Genomic DNA, 21,537 nt, shown 5'->3' with positions numbered 1-21,537 from the left:
GAGACTATTAAGGCTAGAGTAACCAAATTTGGTATCCGCACTCCTGTTAGATCTTATAATAAAACGTATATCTCAAAATTTCGCCCCACCCCCTTCCGCCCCCACAAAGGACGAAAATCTGTTGCATCCACAATATTGAGGATACGAGAAAACTAAAAACGCAGAATCATAGATAATGATCATATATATCAGATTGCTGAATCTGGATCAGATCAGATCATTTTTATAGCCAATAGGAACAAATCAATTTGCAGTGGCTACGCAGCGCCCGACGTCACGCTCAGACTGATTTTCTGTCTCTCTCGCACGCACTCTTTGTCGTGTCGTTTAATATTAGCGGCGTCTGCCGGAGGAGAGCCATACTGACTTAGTATCGGGTATAACCGTAGAGTTGCGGTGTCCGCAGCAACTCACAACGTTCCCCCTCGTTTTATATTCATATACTTATTTATTTGCTCTGTAATATATACTATACAATTTATATTTAACTTAATTTAACGGACAAGAGTATGTTGGGACTAGGGGCCCCGCGGACTGCGCTACTGCCGCAAAGCATTGCTTCGCAGTGGCGTGGACACCTACTCCGTCTGCTCCTTCCGCCTTCTCTCCAAGGACCTAAGCGTTCGCATCACGCTAGTGGCGAACTCCGCGGCCGCTTCCCACACCTTCGGGTCTGCCAGCATCAGCGGCACCAGAGTCTCGGTGCTGACCCTAGACCCTGCTGCTGTCTCCAATGTCTGACGCTCGAGGTCAAACCTGTGGCAGTCGAAGAGGACGTGGCGAGCGTCCTCCTCTATGCCTGTGCCACACTCGGGGCACCAGTCCTCTGTCTCGTGGCCGAAGCGCTTGAGGTAGCCGCGGAAGCAGCCATGTCCGCTCAGTGCCTGGGTAAGGTAGAAATCCACCTGGCCGTGCTTCCTTTCAACCCAGCATGCTATGCTTGGGATGAGGGTGTGGGTCCATCGGCCTTTGGGTGAGTGGTCCCATCGAGTCTGCCATCTGTCTATGCTGGTCCTTCTGGCGGCGTCCTTAATTTCTGCTTTGGAGCGTACCTCGGCTGCACTGTCCGTCATGGCATCATGGACCTCCTTCCTCTCCCTTATCAGCTCCCTGAGCGGAACTTGCCCGGCAATGACTAACGCGGCTTCGTCTGAGATGGTCCGGAACGAGCACGCGATCCTAATGGCGCACAGTCTGTACGTTGCCTCCACTCCTCGCATGTAGCTCCTCACCTTCGCGGCTTCTGCCCACACCGGTGCGGCGTAGAGCATCTGCGACGTCACGACGCTCGTCAGCAGTTTCCTCGTTGCCTGCTTTGGCCCTCTGGTGTTTAGCAGCATCCCACCGGCCTTCGTGTGGACGTATTCCAGATGCTCTTTGAAGGACAGGCGCGTGTCGATGAGAACTCCAAGGTACTTGATGGAGCTCTGCGATTCAATCGCGGTCCCACTAACCTGCACTCTGGCGGTCTCGACCACTTTACGGCTGGATATCAGGACCGCCTCCGTTTTTTGGGCCGCCAGCTCCAGCCCCGCGGCGGCTAGCCACGCTTCGACGGCTTGTATGGCGACGTTGGGAAGCTCCTCCACTGCGGCAAGTTCCTTCGCTACCGCCACTATTGCGACGTCGTCAGCGAAACCCACCAGGTTAGTGTTGGCTGGCATCGGGAGCCGTAGGACCCCGTCGTACATGGCGTTCCAGAGCAGAGGTCCCAAAACGGAGCCCTGCGGGACTCCGGCTGAGACTTCGTGTGCCCTAGAGCCCTGACATGTGTCCATTGTCAGCACCCTATTGCTGAAATAGCTGCGCGCTATATTCAGTAGGTAGCCCGGGATGTTGAAGGACCTCAGTGCCTCCAGCGTCCGGGTCCAGTCGGCCGAGTTGAAGGCGTTCCTTATGTCCAGTGTCACCACCAGACAATAGGACTTGGTTCCGCCTCTCCACCTAGTCCCAGCAATGGCTTCCTCCGCCGTTTGTACGACCCTCAAGATGGCGTCCAGCGTCGACCTCCCTTTCCTGAACCCGTATTGGTTCTGGGAGAGGCCGCCTGCTGCTTCGATGGCTGCGCTCAGCCTCGCACCGATCACCCTTTCGAAGACTTTTCCCATGGAGTCCAGAAGGCAGATGGGCCTGTAGGAAGAGGCCACCCCTGTCGGCTTGCCCGGCTTGGTTAATAGTAGCAGCCGTTGCCTTTTCCACCTCTCGGGGAACGTCCCCTCCTGGAGGCATTTGTTGAAAAGGACCGCAACTTCCCTCGGGAGTATAAGAAGTGCCAGCTTCAACGCGCTGTTGGGGATCGCATCCGGACCCGAAGCCTTCCTAGGTATCAGGTTTCTGCCTGCCTGCAATACCTCGGCTTCCGTAACCTCGCAGATGTCGCTCGGGCTATGCTCGAACCGCATGGAGCTAGGGATCTGCCGTCCTCGAGGAAACAGTGCCCTGACTATACCCTCCAGTGCCTCTGGATCTGTTGGAGCTTTACTGCCCGCGTTCAGCCTCTTCACCACCATCCTGTACGCGCCTCCCCAGGGGTCCTCTTCGGCGGCATCACACAGCTTAAGGAAGCATTCCCTCTTGCTGTTCCTTATGGCGGTCTTCAGATCCTTCCTCGCCGCTTTGTAGGTCTCGCTGCATCGGGCCAAGCGCGGTGTGCCTCTGGCTCGCTGGAGCAGCCTTCTGGCCCGGTGGCAGTACGGAGAACCGCAATCGCTTCGCTCCACCAGAAAACTGGATCCTTGTGCTTCCGGAACGTCCCTCTCGGTAGCATGCTCTGGTCGCAGGCGCCTTCAAGTGCGTCCGCCAATTTGGTCGCCATATCGTTGGCTCCGTTGGCGCTTGCGAAGGCTTGGGCCCTCAGCGTGTCCTGTCGGTACGCCTTCCCATGCCGGAACGGGGTACCTCTCGATCGGGCAAGGGTGCCCAGGGTGCATAGTATGGCCTCGTGGTCGCTGGCAGTATATACGTCGCTGATCCTCCATCGGGCGTGCCGGGCCAGCGTGCTGCTGGCATAGGTGAGATCGAAAGTTTGTTGGGACCCTTCGATCGCAAACAGTGTGTGTGTGTGTGTGTGTGTGTGTATTTTGTGTGTTCGTATGCGAGGGATTCAAGTCGTAAACTTTGCAGTCAGTTCATTCGAACCGAACAGCTGTGAGTGATCAAACGCCGTTGTCGGGGACAAAATATAATACATATATATGCGCCATACATATATGTATGCACATATATTCATATATATTTACATATATTCACCGTGCATGTAGCAGAGCGCATAAGAGATAAGTACAACAAAAAATAATAAGTAAGGTCGTTCGTTTGCTTCACTTGAACTCGTATCTTCGTCGCGCTGGATGTCTTGTGCGGGCGCAGTACTGACTGGCTTATTTGCTGCTGCCGATGTTTTGACCAGGACAAGAAATGCCCTGGCTGTCGCGACACTGTCGTTCGCCTGTTCCGTCGTCCCGTCCCCTAACCACCCAGCAGCACTAACCGTAGCCGTAGTGAGCCGAGACACCAAATAATAACACAGTTACACAGCGCACAGTACCAGACCGCGATTAGCCCGACTATCACGCAGTTCAACTGCAGCTCAGATCAGTTGAGGAGAACTGAATCTTGTAACAATAACAGGAACGTGTGATTGTGATTGAAACGAAAAACATTAGAATAAAATAAACCAAACCCCGTTTAGTACCCGAGATACTTATACACAATTGGTCTCCCATTGCACTTGGAAGTTGTGAGAAAATTCTACGATAGCGTGATAACATTGAGGAATATCCAAAATAAGTATTGGGGTATATTCGATTTGTGGTAAAAGTGGATGTGTGTAACGTCCAGAAGGAATCGTTTCCGACCCCATAAAGTATATATATATTCTTGATCAGCATCAATAGCCGAGTCGATTCAGCCCTGTCTGTCTGTCCGTCCGTCCGTCTGTCCGTCTGTCCGTCCCCTTCAGCGCCTAGTGCTCAAAGACTATAAGAGCTAGAGCAACGATGTTTTGGATCCAGACTTCTGTGATATGTCACTGCTACAAAAATGTTTCAAAACTTCGCCCCGCCCACTTCCGCCCCTACAAAGGACGAAAATCTGTGGCATCCACAATTTTAAAGATATGAGAAAACCAAAAACGTAGAATTGTAGAGAATGACCATATCTTTAAGACTGCGGAATCTGAATTGGATCGTATTATTATTATAGCCAGCATCAAGAAAACAATTTCATTTTTTCTCGCCCTGTCTCTCTCTAACACACACGTAGCATAGGCGGCTTTGCTTAGAGTAAAACATTAGCGCCTAGATCTCAGAGACTACAAAAGCTAGAGCAACCAAATTTGGTATCCACACTCCTAATATATCGGACCGAGACGAGTTTGTTTCAAAATTTCGCCACAACCCCTTCCGCCCCCGCAAAGGATGAAAATCTGGGGATATTCACAAATCTCAGAGACTATTAACGCTAGAGTAACCAAATTTGGTATCCGCACTCCTGTTAGATCTTATAATAAAACGTATATCTCAAAATTTCGCCCCACCCCCTTCCGCCCCCACAAAGGACGAAAATCTGTTGCATCCACAATATTGAGGATACGAGAAAACTAAAAACGCAGAATCATAGATAATGATCATATATATCAGATTGCTGAATCTGGATCAGATCAGATCATTTTTATAGCCAAAAGGAACAAATCAATTTGCACTGGCTACGCAGCACCCGACTTCACGCTCAGACTGATTTTCTGTCTCTCTCGCACGCACTCCTTGTCGTGTCGTTTAATATTAGCGGCGTCTGCCGGAGGAGAGCCATACTGACTTAGTATCGGGTATAACCGTAGAGTTGCGGTGTCCGCAGCAACTCACAACGTTCACCCTCGTTATACCCGATACTCAAAATGAGTATTGGGGTATATTAGATTTGTGGTTAAAGTGGATGTGTGTAACGTCCAGAAGGAATCGTTTCCGACCCCATAAAGTATATATATTCTTGATTAGCATCAATAGCCGAGTCGATTGAGCCCTGTCTGTCTGTCCGTCTGTCCGTCCGTCCGTCCGTCCGTCCGTCCGTCCGTCCGTCCGTCCGTCCGTCCGTCCGTCCGTCCCCTTCAGCGCCTAGTGCTCAAAGACTATAAGAGCTAGAGCAACGATGTTTTGGATCCAGACTTCTGTGATATGTCACTGCTACAAAAATATTTCAAAACTTCGCCCCGCCCACTCCGCCCCCACAAAGGACGAAAATCTGTGGTATCCACAATTTTAAAGATATGAGAAAACCAAAAACGCAGAATCGTAGAGAATGACCATATCTTTTAGACTGCAGAATTTGAATAAGATCGTTGTGGAGATAATGTTTTTTATCCCCAATCGGCCGACTAATTATTTCGAATTAAATAAAACTCGGCGCAGAAATAAAATTACGATATGTTCTTTAATGCGTGACATCCAAATTGCAAGTGTGGCTTGCCTGCCCTTTACATTGCCGTTCCGATCGCTAAGCGCAGCTTCGCTCGGCCGACGTCGGTAGGCAGACACAAAGCGGAGATAGCGAAGAGCGAGCTGGCAGAGAGCGTTTAGCAGGGCAAGCAAGCGCAGAGCTTTAACAAACAAATGAGTGGCGTAGACATAAGTAACAAACAAAATAAGCGGCTGAGGGCCAAGAATTAGGTGCTATTTGGCAAGCAGCTAATCGGCTGGGTTCTGCTCCGAACATTCACCCCCCGTTGGAAGGCAAAGGCTTTCAACAGATCCATCCTGAAGGGGCAGAACCGCTATTTCTCCAACGGCCCTCTTGAAAAGGCCTTTTTGAGTGCGGATGACGGCTACTCTGATGGTTCCATCTTTTCCTGGGATGACGCTCTCAATGCGGCCAAGCGGCCACCTTAATGGTGGCAGCGTTTCCTCCTTGATCATGACGAGCGCTCCTAGCTTGATGTTTGGAGACGATGACCGCCACTTGCTCCGCTCCTGAAGAATCGAAAGATACGCCGTGCTCCATTTTCGCCAAAACGCCTGCTTCATTTGACACAGCCGCTGCCATCGACTAAGTAGGTAGACCCGGAGATGCGCCACATCTGGCTCGTCGAATGCAGCTTTCGGGGCTCCATTGAGAAAGTGGTTTGGCGTGAGCACATCTAGATCATCGGGACTTTCTGTAATTGCATAAAGCGGACGGGAATTTAACAAAGCAGAGATTTCACAAGCCAAGGTCTGAATTTCATCAAGAGTAAAAATGTAGGTCCCGACGATGCGATGAAAATGATATTTAGCTGCTTTAACAGCCGCCTCCCACAAACCTACAAAATGAGGTGAGCGAGGGGGGATGAATTTCCAGTCGATTCCACTAGAAACGCAGAGATGTGACACAGCCGACGTATGAGGATCGCTGAGGAACATTTGCCGAAGCTCCAAAAGCTCATTTTTTGCTCCTACAAAATTTGTAGCGTTGTCTGACCAGATGATTCGAGGTTTGGGACGTAGACTTATAAAACGCCTTAATGCTGCCAGAAAGGATTCTGTAGATAGATCCCGAACGACTTCCAAATGAGTTGCTTTGGTGCTAAAGCATACGAAGACAGCGATGTAACATTTGATAGGAGGCCTGCTTCTGACTTCCGACTTGTGATAAAAGGGTCCGCAAAAATCAACGCCCGTTGTGTGGAATGCTGGATTAGTCCTTACGCTATCCGCAGGCAAGTTTCCCATGATATGTTCCCTCAGCACTGGCTTCAAACGAAAGCATCTAACACATTTGCGAATGATTCCCGCAACATATTTGCGTCCACCAATAGGCCAGAATTTTTGCCGGAGCAGTCCGAGCAATCCTTGAGCTCCTGCGTGGAGAAACCTTTCGTGAAAGAAGATAATAATAGAGACAGTCACAGGATGTCCCTTAGGAAGCAGGATCGGGTGCTTCGCGTCGTAGTCCAATTCGGCATTTTGGAGGCGGCCTCCAACACGCAGCAATCCAAAGCTATCCAGAAATGGATTCATTGAGGCCATCGTGCTTTTTGGGGGTAGGGCCTGTTTGCTGGCGAGGGGCCCTTATCTCTTCCGAAAATTGTTGCTGCTGTATTGCCCTTATGAGCAAATGCGTACCATTTTTGATGTCGATTACGGTAAGTTGACCCTTCGACCGCGCTATGCCTTTGTCCTTGAGAATGTAGAATCGATATATGTAAGCAAAGACGCGCTGCATGGATCCGAATGAGTTTTGAAATTTGCAATCGTACGATACATCCCTTTCGTTTGAAACAACCAATGCTGCATGACGACGTTCTGGTACATCGGTCGGCAATTGCAAGCCTGCAGGCCACTCTAAGCTCTCAAGACGCAAGAATGGTGGTCCAGAGATCCAAAGGCTGCTATCCATTAGTTCAGCGGGCGTGGCTCCACGTGATATGATGTCGGCAGGATTCAACTTTGTGGGCACGTGATGCCAAGTCATTCCAGCGGTGAGCTCCTGAATCCGCTGAACTCGATTAGAAATTCAATGGTGATTCTCGAATCCAGGCAAGGGCTATGGACGAATCCGACCAGCAATGTATTTGGCATGGAGCTGATAATCCCTTAACTATGGTGGACACTAGTTCGGCTAATACGAGGGCAGCGGACAGCTCAAGCTTGGGGATAGTCATACTCTTCAAGGGCGCGACTCTGGATTTAGAGCATAAGAGATGACTTTGCACAATGCCAAGAGCTTCCGAACGCATGTATACACAGGCGCCATATGCTGCTTGGCTCGCATCACAAAACGCGTGCATTTCTAATCTGGCTTGCTGCCGAAGCACGTAACGTGGAAACTTAAAGTTTTTAACCATCGACAACTGCGAAGTCAGCTCAATGCAAGTCGTATGTAGATCCTGGGGCAGGCCTTCGTCCCAATTCAACTTTAGGCTTTCGTTCCATAGCGACTGCATAAATATTTTAGCTTTTGTGATGATGGGAGAGATGAGCCCTAGAGGATCGTAGAACCTAGCTAGTGTAGACAGGACCGAACGCTTCGATATTGGGCCTGCAGCGGTTCCGACGTGAGCGAAGCTAAACAGAAGATTGTCCGTGGTGGGATCCCAAACTAGACCAAGCGCCTTGGTTACTTCAGTCCCGTCATGAAAGGTAAGGAACTTTTCGCGATCCGCCTCCGATACGCCTTCCAAAGCAGCGGGTTCATTGGAACACCATTTACGTATGGGAAAACATCCTTTCGAAAGTAGCTCCTTTACCTGCTGACGAATCTTGATGACAGAATCAATGCTGTCCCCTCCAGATATGAGATCATCGACATAGAAATCTCTTCGAACAACATCAGCGCCAAGCGGAAAACGCAACTCTTCATCATTTGCCAATTGATGCATAGCACGAATTGCTAAGAAAGCGGCAGGTTTGGTTCCGTAAGTAACAGTCTCCCACTTGAACACCTGAATCTCCTCCTTCGGGTCATTGCGCCATAGGATGCACTGCACGTGCGTATCGGGATGGGAAACGCGTACACAGCGGTACATTTTGCAGATATCGCCACACAAGGCGACTTTAAAAAGCGGAAACGAAGCAGAGTTATCACGTCGGGGTCACCAAATTTTATGTGGAGATAATGTTTTTTATCCCCAATCGGCCGACTAATTATTTCGAATTAAATAAAACTCGGCGCAGAAATAAAATTACGATATGTTCTTTAATGCGTGACATCCAAATTGCAAGTGTGGCTTGCCTGCCCTTTACATTGCCGCTCCGATCGCTAAGCGACGCTAAGCGCTCGGCCGACGTCGGTAGGCAGACGCAAAGCGGAGATAGCGAAGAGCGAGCTGGCAGAGAGCGTTTAGCAGGGCAAGCAAGCGCAGAGCTTTAACAAACAAATGAGTGACATAGACATAAGTAACAAACAAAATAAGCGGCTGAGGGCCAAGAATTAGGTGCTATTTGGCAAGCAGCTAATCGGCTGGGTTCTGCTCCGAACAATCGTATTATTATTATAGCCAGCATCAAGAAAACAATTTCATTTTTTCTCGCCCTGTCTCTCTCTAACACACACGTAGCATAGCCGGCTTTGCTTAGAGTAAAACATTAGCGCCTAGATCTCAGAGACTATAAAAGCTAGAGCAACCAAATTTGGTATCCACACTCCTAATATATCGGACCGAGACGAGTTTGTTTCAAAATTTCGCCACACCCCCTTCCGCCCACGCAAAGGATGAACATCTGGGGATATTCACAAATCTCAGAGACTAATAAGGCTAGAGTAACCAAATTTGGTATCCGCACTCCTGTTAGATCTCACCCCACAAAGAACGAAAATCTGTTGCATCCACAATATTGAGGATACGAGAAAACTAAAAACGCAGAATCATAGACAATGATCATATTTATCAGATTGCTGAATCTGGATCAGATCAGATTATTTTTATAGCCAAAAGGAACAAATCAATTTGCAGTGGCTACGCAGCGCCCGACGTCACGCTCAGACTGATTTTCTGTCTCTCTCGCACGCACTCTTTGTCGTGTAGTTCAATATTAGCGGCGTCTGCCGGAGGAGAGCCATACTGACTTAGTATCGGGTATAACTGTAGAGTTGCGGTGTCCGCTGCAACTCAGAACGTTCCCCCTCGTTATACCCGATACTCAAAATGAGTATTGGGGTATATTAGATTTGTGGTAAAAGTGGATGTGTGTAACGTCCAGAAGGAATCGTTTCCGACCCCATAAAGTATATATATTCTTGATCAGCATCAATAGCCGAGTCGATTGAGCCATGTCTGTCTGTCCGTCTGTCCGTCCGTCCGTCTGTCCGTCCCCTTCAGCGCCTAGTGCTCAAAGACTATAAGAGCTAGAGCAACGATGTTTTGGATCCAGACTTCTGTGATATGTCACTGCTACAAAAATATTTCAAAACTTCGCCCCGCCCACTCCGCCCCACAAAGGACGAAAATCTGTGGTATCCACAATTTTAAGGATACGAGAAAACCAAAAACGCAGAATCGTAGAAAATGACCATATCTTTTAGACTGCAGAATTTGAATAAGATCGTATTATTATTATAGCCAGTATCAAGAAAACAATTTCATTTTTTCTCGCCCTGTCTCTCTCTAACACACACGTAGCATAGCCGGCTTTGCTTAGAGTAAAACATTAGCGCCTAGATCTCAGAGACTATAAAAGCTAGAGCAACCAAATTTGGTATCCACACTCCTAATATATCGGACCGAGACGGGTTTATTTCAAAATTTCGCCACACCCCCTTCCGCCCCCGCAAAGGATGAACATCTGGGGATATTCACAAATCTCAGAGACTATTAAGGCTAGAGTAACCAAATTTGGTATCCGCACTCCTGTTAGATCTCACTTTAAAACGTATATCTCAAAATTTCGCCCCACCCCCTTCCGCACCCACAAAGAACGAAAATCTGTTGCATCCACAATATTGAGGATACGAGAAAACTAAAAACGCAGAATCATATTGTCTATTCATCATATCATATCATATTTATCAGATTGCTGAATCTGGATCAGATCAGATTATTTTTATAGCCAAAAGGAACAAATCAATTTGCAGTGGCTACGCAGCGCCCGACGTCACGCTCAGACTGATTTTCTGTCTCTCTCGCACGCACTCTTTGTCGTGTAGTTCAATATTAGCGGCTCTGCCGGAGGAGAGCCATACTGACTTAGTATCGGGTATAACTGTAGAGTTGCGGTGTCCGCTGCAACTCACAACGTTCCCCCTCGTTATCCCCGATACTCAAAATGAGTATTGGGGTATATTAGATTTGTGGTAAAAGTGGATGTGTGTAACGTCCAGAAGGAATCGTTTCCGACCCCATAAAGTATATATATTCTTGATCAGCATCAATAGCCGAGTCGATTGAGCCATGTCTGTCTGTCCGTCTGTCCGTCCGTCCGTCTGTCCGTCCCCTTCAGCGCCTAGTGCTCAAAGACTATAAGAGCTAGAGCAACGATGTTTTGGATCCAGACTTCTGTGATATGTCACTGCTACAAAAATATTTCAATACTCATTTTGAGTATCGGGTATAACGAGGGGGAACGTTGTGAGTTGCAGCGGACACCGCAACTCTACAGTTATACCCGATACTAAGTCAGTATGGCTCTCCTCCGGCAGACGCCGCTAATATTGAACTACACGACAAAGAGTGCGTGCGAGAAAGACAGAAAATCAGTCTGAGCGTGACGTCGGGCGCTGCGTAGCCACTGCAAATTGATTTGTTCCTTTTGGCTATAAAAATAATCTGATCTGATCCAGATTTAGCAATCTGATCATTGTCTATGATTCTGCGTTTTTAGTTTTCTCGTATCCTCTCTACAATTCTACGTTTTTGGTTTTCTCATATCCTTAAAACTGTGGATGCCACAGATTTTCGTCCTTTGTGGGGGCGGAAGTGGGCGGGGCGAAGTTTTGAAATACTTTTGTAGCAGTGACATATCACAAAAGTCTGGATCCAAAACATCGTTGCTCTCGCTCTTATAGTCTTTGAGCACTAGGCGCTGAAGGGGACGGACAGACGGACAGACTGACGGACGGACAGACGGACAGACAGACATGGCTCAATCGACTCGGCTATTGATGCTGATCAAGAATATATATACTTTATGGGGTCGGAAACGATTCTTTCTGGACGTTACACACATCCACTTTTACCACAAATCTAATATACCCCAATACTCATTTTGAGTATCGGGTATAACGAGGGGGAACGTTGTGAGTTGCAGCGGACACCGCAACTCTACAGTTATACCCGATACTAAGTCAGTATGGCTCTCCTCCGGCAGACGCCGCTAATATTGAACTACACGACAAAGAGTGCGTGCGAGAGAGACAGAAAATCAGTCTGAGCGTGACGTCGGGCGCTGCGTAGCCACTGCAAATTGATTTGTTCCTTTTGGCTATAAAAATAATCTGATCTGATCCAGATTCAGCAATCTGATAAATATGATCATTGTCTATGATTCTGCGTTTTTAGTTTTCTCGTATCCTCAATATTGTGGATGCAACAGATTTTCGTTCTTTGTGTGGCGGAAGGGGGTGGGGCGAAATTTTGAGATATACGTTTTAAAGTGAGATCTAACAGGAGTGCGGATACCAAATTTGGTTACTCTAGCCTTAATAGTCTCTGAGATTTGTGAATATCCCCAGATGTTCATCCTTTGCGGGGGCGGAAGGGGGTGTGGCGAAATTTTGAAACAAACTCGTCTCGTTCCGATATATTAGGAGTGTGGGTACCAAATTTGGTTGCTCTAGCCAAAAGGAACAAATCAATTTGCACTGGCTACGCAGCACCCGACGTCACGCTCAGACGGATTTTCTGTCTCTCTCGCACGCACTCTTTGTCGTGTCGTTTAATTTTAGCGGCGTCTGCCGGAGGAGAGCCATACTGACTTAGTATCGGGTATAACTGTAGAGTTGCGGTCTCCGCAGCAACTCACAACGTTCCCCCTCGTTATACCCGATACTAAAAATGAGTATTGGGGTATATTAGATTTGTGGTAAAAGTGGATGTGTGTAACGTCCAGAATGAATCGTTTCCGACCCCATAAAGTATATATATTCTTGATCAGCATCAATAGCCGTGTCGATTGAGCCCTGTCTGTCTGTCCGTCTGTCCGTCCGTCCGTCCGTCCGTCCGTCCGTCCGTCCGTCCGTCCGTCCCCTTCAGCGCCTAGTGCTCAAAGACTATAAGAGCTAGAGCAACGATGTTTCGGATCCAGACTTCTGTGATACGTCACTGCTACAAAAATATTTCAAAACTTCGCCCCGCCCACTTCCGCCCCCACAAAAGACGAAAATCTGTGGCATCCACATTTTTAAAGATACGATAAAACCAAAAACGCAGAATCGGTGAGGATGACCATATCTTCTACAGTGCAAAATCTGAACCAGATCGAATAATGATTATAGCCAGAATCAAGAAAACAATTTCATTCTTTCTCGCTCTGTCTCTCTCTAACACACAGGTTTCATGGTCGGTTATATAAATTGCAATATATGAGTTCAAGGATCTCAGAACCTATAAGAGCCAGAGCAACCAAATTTGGTATCCACACTCCTGTGATATCGGACCTTGACCGTTTCGTGTCCAAATTTCGCCACACCCCCTTCCGCCCCCGCAAAGGACGAAAATCTGGGGCATCCACAAATCTCAGAGACTATTAAGGCTAGAGTAACCAAATTTGGTATCCGCACTTCTGTTAGATCTCACTATAAAACGTATATCTCAGAATTTCGCCCCACCCTTTTCCGCCCCCACAAAGGACGAAAATCTGTTGCATCCACAATATTGCACATTCGAGAAAACTAAAAACGCAGAATCATAGATAATGACCATATCTATCAGATTGCTGAATCTGGATCAGATCAGATCATTTTTATAGCCAATAGGAACAAATAAATTTGCAGTGGCTACGCAGCGCCCGACGTCACGCTCAGACTGATTTTCTGTCTCTCTCGCACGCACTCTTTGTCGTGTCGTTTAATATTAGCGGCGTCTGCCGGAGGAGAGCCATACTGACTTAGTATCGGGTATAACCGTAGAGTTGCGGTGTCCGCAGCAACTCACAACGTTCCCCCTCGTTATACCCGATACTCAAAATGAGTATTGGGGTATTTTAGATTTGTGGTAAAAGTGGATGTGTGTAACGTCCAGAAGGAATCGTTTCCGACCCCATAAAGTATATATATTCTTGATCAGCATCAATAGCCGAGTCGATTGAGCCCTGTCTGTCTGTCCGTCCGTCCGTCTGTCCGTCTGTCCGTCCCCTTCAGCGCCTAGTGCTCAAAGACTATAAGAGCTAGAGCAACGATGTTTTAGATCCAGACTTCTGTGATATGTCACTGCTACAAAAATATTTCAAAACTTCGCCCCGCCTACTTCCGCCCCCACAAAGGACGAAAATCTGTGGCAGCCACATTTTGAAATATACGATAAAACAAAAAACGCAGAATCGGTGAGAATGACCATATCTTCTACAGTGCAAAATCTGAACCAGATCGTATAATGATTTTAGCTAGAATCAAGAAAACAATTTCATTCTTTCTCGCTCTGTCTCTCTCTAACACACACGTAGCATAGGCGGCTTTGCTTAGAGTAAAACATTAGCGCCTAGATCTCAGAGACTACAAAAGCTAGAGCAACCAAATTTGGTATCCACACTCCTAATATATCGGACCGAGACGGGTTTGTTTCAAAATTTCGCCACACCCCCTTCCGCCCCCGCAAAGGACGAAAATCTGGGGATATTCACAAATGTCAAAGACTGTTAACGCTAGAGTAACCAAATTTAGTATCCGCACTCCTGTTAGATCTCACTATAAAACGTATATCTCGAAATTTCGCCCCACCCCCTTCCGCCCCTACAAAGGACAAAAATCTGTTGCATCCACAATATTGCACATTCGGGAAAACTAAAAACGCAGAATCATAGATAATGACCATATCTATCAGATTGCTGAATCTGGATCAGATCAGATCATTTTTATAGCCAATAGGAACAAATCAATTTGCAGTGGCTACGCAGCGCCCGACGTCACGCTCAGACTGATTTTCTGTCTCTCTCGCACGCACTCTTTGTCGTGTGGTTCAATATTAGCGGCGTCTGCCGCAGGAGAGCCATACTAACTTAGTATCGGGTATAACTGTAGAGTTGTGGTGTCCGCAGCAACTCACAACGTTCCACCTCGTTATACCCGATACTCAAAATGAGTATTGGGGTATATTAGATTTGTGGTAAAAGTGGATGTGTGTAACGTCCAGAAGGAATCGTTTCCGACCCCATAAAGTATATATATTCTTGATCAGCATCAATAGCCGAGTCGATTGAGCCCTGTCTGTCTGTCCGTCTGTCCGTCCGTCCGTCCGTCCGTCCGTCCCCTTCAGCGCCTAGTGCTCAAAGACTATAAGAGCTAGAGCAACGATGATTTAGATCCAGACTTCTGTGATATGTCACTGCTACAAAAATATTTCAAAACTTCGCCCCGCCTACTTCCGCCCCCACAAAGGACGAAAATCTGTGGCATCCACATTTTGAAATATACGATAAAACCAAAAACGCAGAATCGGTGAGAATGACCATATCTTCTACAGTGCAAAATCTGAACCAGATCGAATAATGATTTTAGCTAGAATCAAGAAAACAATTTCATTCTTTCTCGCTCTGTGTCTCTCTAACACACACGTAGCATAGGCGGCTTTGCTTAGAGTAAAACATTAGCGCCTAGATCTCAGAGACTACAAAAGCTAGAGCAACCAAATTTGGGATCCACACTCCTAATATATCGGACCGAGACGGGTTTGTTTCAAAATTTCGCCACACCCCCTTCCGCCCCCGCAAAGGACGAAAATCTGGGGATATTCACAAATGTCAAAGACTGTTAACGCTAGAGTAACCAAATTTAGTATCCGCACTCCTGTTAGATCTCACTATAAAACGTATATCTCGAAATTTCGCCCCACCCCCTTCCGCCCCCACAAAGGACAAAGTCTGTTGCATCCACAATATTGCACATTCGGAAAAACTAAAAACGCAGAATCATAGATAATGACCATATCTATCAGATTGCTGAATCTGGATCAGATCAGATCATTTTTATAGCCAATAGGAACAAATCAATTTGCAGTGGCTACGCAGCGCCCGACGTCACGCTCAGACTGATTTTCTGTCTCTCTCGCACGCACTCTTTGTCGTGTGGTTCAATATTAGCGGCGTCTGCCGCAGGAGAGCCATACTAACTTAGTATCGGGTATAACTGTAGAGTTGCGGTGTCCGCAGCAACTCACAACGTTCCACCTCGTTATACCCGATACTCAAAATGAGTATTGGGGTATATTAGATTTGTGGTAAAAGTGGATGTGTGTAACGTCCAGAAGGAATCGTTTCCGACCCCATAAAGTATATATATTCTTGATCAGCATCAATAGCCGAGTCGATTGAGCCCTGTCTGTCTGTCCGTCCGTCCGTCCGTCCGTCCGTCCGTCCGTCCGTCCCCTTCAGCGCCTAGTGCTCAAAGACTATAAGAGCTAGAGCAACGATGTTTTAGATCCAGACTTCTGTGATATGTCACTGCTACAAAAATATTTCAAAACTTCGCCCCGCCTACTTCCGCCCCCACAAAGGACGAAAATCTGTGGCATCCACATTTTGAAATATACGATAAAACCAAAAACGCAGAATCGGTGAGAATGACCATATCTTCTACAGTGCAAAATCTGAACCAGATCGTATAATGATTTTAGCTAGAATCAAGAAAACAATTTCATTCTTTCTCGCTCTGTCTCTCTCTAACACACACGTAGCATAGGCGGCTTTGCTTAGAGTAAAACATTAGCGCCTAGATCTCAGAGACTACAAAAGCTAGAGCAACCAAATTTGGTATCCACACTCCTAATATATCGGACCGAGACGGGTTTATTTCAAAATTTCGCCACACCCCCTTCCGCCCCCGCAAAGGACGAAAATCTGGGGATATTCACAAATGTCAAAGACTATTAAGGCTAGAGTAACCAAATTTGGTATCCGCACTTCTGTTAGATCTCACTATAAAACGTATATCTCAGAATTTCGCCACACCCTTTTCCGCCCCACAAAGAACGAAAATCTGTTGCATCCACAATATTGCACATTCGAGAAAACTAAAAACGCAGAATCATAGATAATGACCATATCTATCAGATTGCTGAATCTGGATCAGATCAGATCATTTTTATAGCCAATTGGAACAAATCAATTTGCAGTGGCTACGCAGCGCCCGACGTCACGCTCAGACTGATTTTCTGTCTCTCTCGCACGCACTCTTTGTCGTGTCGTTTAATATTAGCGGCGTCTGCCGGAGGAGAGCCATACTGACTTAGTATCGGGTATAACCGTAGAGTTGCGGTGTCCGCAGCAACTCACAACGTTCCCCCTCGTTATACCCGATACTCAAAATGAGTATTGGGGTATATTAGATTTGTGGTAAAAGTGGATGTGTGTAACGTCCAGAAGGAATCGTTTCCGACCCCATAAAGTATATATATTCTTGATCAGCATCAATAGCCGAGTCGATTGAGCCCTGTCTGTCTGTCCGTCTGTCCGTCCGTCCCCTTCAGCGCCTAGTGCTCAAAGACTATAAGAGCTAGAGCAACGATGTTTCGGATCCAGACTTCTGTGATATGTCACTGCTACAAAAATATTTCAAAACTTCGCCCCGCCTACTTCCGCCCCCACAAAGGACGAAAATCTGTGGCATCCACATTTTGAAATATACGATTAAACCAAAAACGCAGAATCGTAGAGGATGACTTTATGTTCTAGAGTGTAAAATCTGAACCAGATCGTATAATTATTATAGCCAGAATCAAGAAAACAATTTCATTCTTTCTCGCTCTGTCTCTCTCTAACACACAGGTTTCATGGTCGGCTTTGCCAATTGCAAAATATGAGTTCAAGGATCTCAGAACGTATCAGAGCCAGAGCAACCAAATTTGGTATCCACACTCCTGTGATATCGGACCTTGACCGTTTCGTGTCCAAATTTCGCCACACCCCCTTCCGCCCCCGCAAAGGACGAAAATCTGGGGCATCCACAAATCTCAGAGACTATTAAGGCTAGAGTAACCAAATTCGGTATCCGCACTTCTGTTAGATCTCACTATATAACGTATATCTCAGAATTTCGCCCCACCCTTTTCCGCCCCCACAAAGAACGAAAATCTGTTGCATCCACAATATTGCACATTCAAGAAAACTAAAAACGCAGAATCATAGATAATGACCATATCTATCAGATTGCTGAATCTTGATCAGATCGAATCTATTTTATAGCCAAAAGCAACAAATCAATTTGCAGTGGCTACGCAGCGGCTGGCGACACGCTCAGACTGATTTTCTGTCTCTCTCGCACGCACTATTTGTCGTGTCGTTTAATATAAGCGGCGTCTGCCGGAGGAGAGCCACACTGACTAAGTATCGGGTATAAATGTAGAGTTGCGGTCTCCGCAGCAATTCACAACGTTCTCCCTCGTTATACCCGATACTCAAAATGAGTATTGGGGTATATTAGATTTGTGGTAAAAGTGGATGTGTGTAACGTCCAGAAGGAATCGTTTCCGAGCCCATAAAGTATATATATTCTTGATCAGCATCAATAGCCGAGTCGATTGAGCCCTGTCTGTCTGTCCGTCTGTCCGTCCGTCCGTCCGTCCGTCCGTCCGTCCGTCCGTCCGTCCGTCCCCTTCAGCGCCTAGTGCTCAAAGACTATAAGAGCTAGAGCAACGATGTTTTGGATCCAGACTTCTGTGATATGTCACTGCTACAAAAATATTTCAAAACTTCGCCCCGCCCACTTCCGCCCCCACAAAGGACGAAAATCTGTGGCATCCACATTTTGAAATATACGATAAAACCAAAAACGCAGAATCGATGAGGATGACCATATCTTCTACAGTGCGAAATCTGAACCAGATCGTATAATGATTATAGCCAGAATCAAGAAAACAATTTCATTCTTTCTCGCTCTGTCTCTCTCTAACACACAGTTTTCATGGTCGGTTTTGTCAATTGCAAAATATGAGTTAAAGGATCTCAGAACCTATAAGAGCCAGAGCAACCAAATTTGGTATCCACACTCCTGTGATATCGGACCTTGACCGTTTCGTGTCCAAATTTCGCCACACCCCCTTCCGCCCCCGCAAAGGACGAAAGTCTGGGGCATCCACAAATCTCAGAGACTATTAAGGCTAGAGTAACCAAATTTGGTATCCGCACTTCTGTTAGATCTCACTATAAAAGTATATCTCAGAATTTCGCCCCACCCCCTTCCGCCCCCACAAAAGACGAAAATCTGTTGCATCCACAATATTGCACATTCGAGAAAACTAAAAACGCAGAATCATAGATATACAGGCAGGCTCCGTTTTTCATTTACTTTTGCGGATTACGTTTTCAGCCAAAACGTTTCGATTTCGTTTTAAGGTGCTCCAGTTTTCACATATTTTTTTTATTGATATGTTTCTTTTTTCATCGTTTTTGGCAAACAAAAACAGCTGACCTGGCTGCTTTGTAAAAATACAGCGTGATTAAAATGCCTTTTATTTTTTCAATTGCTTGTTTTGAAGCAAAACGATTGCAGAAATTACGTGATCTAAGAAGATCTAGACATCTTAGATGCAACACTTGTGTATTTAACATGTCTGACGAACTGTGAGTAACAGCATGCGTATTGAAAATTAAATTGCTAATGGTAAAGCTTTCAGATTTGTGAAGTCATTTCGGATCGACAAAAAAACTTTCAAAATGATTTTGGAGAAAGTTCAACCCCATTAAGGTGTTACCAGGAAGTTATCTCCCTCTACGCAATTGGCTTCAGTAATGTGATATCTCGCCACTGGCTGCTACCAGTGGGCAGTTGCTAAAGACCACCATATAAACATTGGACGCAGTACATTTGGAAAGATTCTTCACAAACTTATTCCGTTGATGGACAGGCTGTTATGTATTGAGTTCATTTCGTTGTAGATGAATAATCATCAATTGCAACAATCATATGAATATTTCTATCGGAACTTTAAATTGCCTCGAATTGGTGCCTGTGTGGATGGAACTCACATCAGAATACTAAAGCCTGTCCAAAACCACTCCGTGTTCTATAATAGGAAATGATTTTATAGCATGAATGCCATGGTGGTGTGTAACTACAACATGGAGATAATTGCTATTGATGCCACGCACCCTGGTTCCTGCCATGACTCCATCATTTGGAATCACTCCCCTGCTAGGGAATATTTATCCACGACCATTAATGGGTTTGTTTTGGCTGATTCGGGCTACGCTCTAGAGAGTTTTGTTCTGACTCCTTATAGGAGCGCGGAGATAGCCACCTATCAGCACAGATTCAACATAAAGCATTCTGGAGCACGAAATATTATAGAATGCACCATTGGAGTCCTTAAAAGCCGTTTCCGTTGCTTGCAACGCACTTTAAATTACCCACCAATATTTTGTTGCCAAATTATAAATGTATGCTGTGCCCTGCACAATATTTGTAGAAGACGTAATGTCTTAATCGAGGAGGATGTTCGATTTGACGACCCTTTAGACACTGAAAATGAATTCGACGACACTGAAAATAATGGATCATCTATACGCTATGAAATAGCTCAGGCCATTCCTTATTAAAATGCAAAATTTTTCATGTTTTCTTCTTTATGTCATTCGATATTCTTTATAACTAATAAAGCTAAGTTTCACAAAAAAACTAATAGGAAACTAATTATTTCGCAAATTTGTCCAAAATTTGGCTAAATTTTTCTACAAGCGCCTTTTGGACCTCGAGCTTCTCCTTCTCTAACGATTCCATTCGTTCGAAATGTTCCGAAATTTTCTTGGAAATTGCCGACATTTCATCCAGCTGAGCAGCGCAGAGATCGTTGAGGTCCATGGTCTGCGCTGGTCTAGTTCGACGGCGCTTCGGCATGGGCTCCTCCTTCTCTGAGGGTTCGTCCTTCTCTGAGGGTTCGTCCTTCTCTGAGGGTTCCTCCTCAATGGGGTCTTCCATCACGCACTTAACCCCAGTGTCGGCCGGGGGGAAGTCCATACGCTGGCCCACCTACTCCTTCCACCATTTCGTAGAGGCCACATAGCTTGGCCACTTCCTCCTCCAATTCCCCAAGCGATTGCTGAGCGAAGGGCCCTCCACCTGTAGCTCGAGTTTCTGATTTGTTTTTCGCCATCTTCTTGCGGATGTTTGTTTTCCAATCTGCCCAAACCTGAAATTGTAGAATTGAATATAGTAGTGTGCTACCTTTTGTTGTGCAACACATACCTTTTTCCAACCCAATGCGTCCTTGATTGGCGGCCCAACAGCATTGAGAGCGCCGCAAAGCTCTGCCCACTTGGCATCGACAACAACTCGGTCGCCCTTCACAAATCCTTTTGCCAAGTCCGGGTTGTCTTTCATAAAACCTACCAGGATTTCATCTTGAAGAGATGATTTATGCTTTCCCCTGGATATAAAGAACAAAGCGGTAATTTTGAAATAAAAAATTAATTTGCTGCGCTTACATTTTGAAGTCCGAATTAAATTGGGCGGGAAACAGCTGTGCTCACCCAGATGTTCTGTTAAGCGCATGTTACAGGCGCAGTCTGAGCTGTTACATGCACATTTGTGCTGTTATACGCAAAAATTGATTACTTGCCAACGTTCCGATAACCAAATCGGAATGGGTCAGCTGCTTACACCAAAACGAAATTTGTTGTTGCTGTGGCCAATTTTGCCCGAACCAAATTTGAGGTTGGGTTAAAATAAAATTATTTATAAAAAAAGCACAAGTTAAATTACCCTGATATAGGTATCAAGTTTATGTTAATGCATCAATAAGTCATCTATTTTTTTCCTTTTGCAATTAGGGTTCGTTTTGTTGTATAAAAAGCCGTTTACTTTTCATTTCGTCAACGAAAATGTTTTCGTTTTGAAAACGAAGAAATCTTGCGGAATGGGAAAAAGAGAGCCCCAATTTATGTGATTTCAAAAGTAAATCGGAAAACTTTTGTGAAAGTGAAAAACGGA

General features: G+C 46.1%; 1 protein-coding gene and 1 long non-coding RNA gene across 2 annotated transcripts; one reads left to right on the top strand and one right to left on the bottom strand.

Moving 5' to 3' along the window:
- The first annotated feature begins 18,984 nt into the window (after positions 1 to 18,984).
- Positions 18,985 to 20,230, top strand: LOC117191308. The gene is made up of 2 exons (XR_004474000.1): positions 18,985 to 19,172; positions 19,226 to 20,230. It is a non-coding gene; the product is annotated as an uncharacterized LOC117191308 (long non-coding RNA).
- LOC117191306 lies at positions 20,166 to 21,105 on the bottom strand. The gene is made up of 3 exons (XM_033396211.1): positions 21,033 to 21,105; positions 20,794 to 20,974; positions 20,166 to 20,737 (listed from the first exon to the last, which is right to left on the bottom strand). Coding segments are annotated over exons 1-3 (387 nt in total). The 5' UTR covers positions 21,035 to 21,105; the 3' UTR covers positions 20,166 to 20,533.
- Between the last annotated feature and the right edge of the window lie 432 nt (positions 21,106 to 21,537).

Source organism: Drosophila miranda (assembly GCF_003369915.1).
Source record: "Drosophila miranda strain MSH22 chromosome Y unlocalized genomic scaffold, D.miranda_PacBio2.1 Contig_Y1_pilon, whole genome shotgun sequence".
Taxonomy (NCBI): Eukaryota; Metazoa; Arthropoda; class Insecta; order Diptera; family Drosophilidae; genus Drosophila; species Drosophila miranda.
The sequence above is the reverse complement of the archived record's forward strand: the minus strand, read 5'-3'. Positions and strand labels throughout refer to the sequence as shown.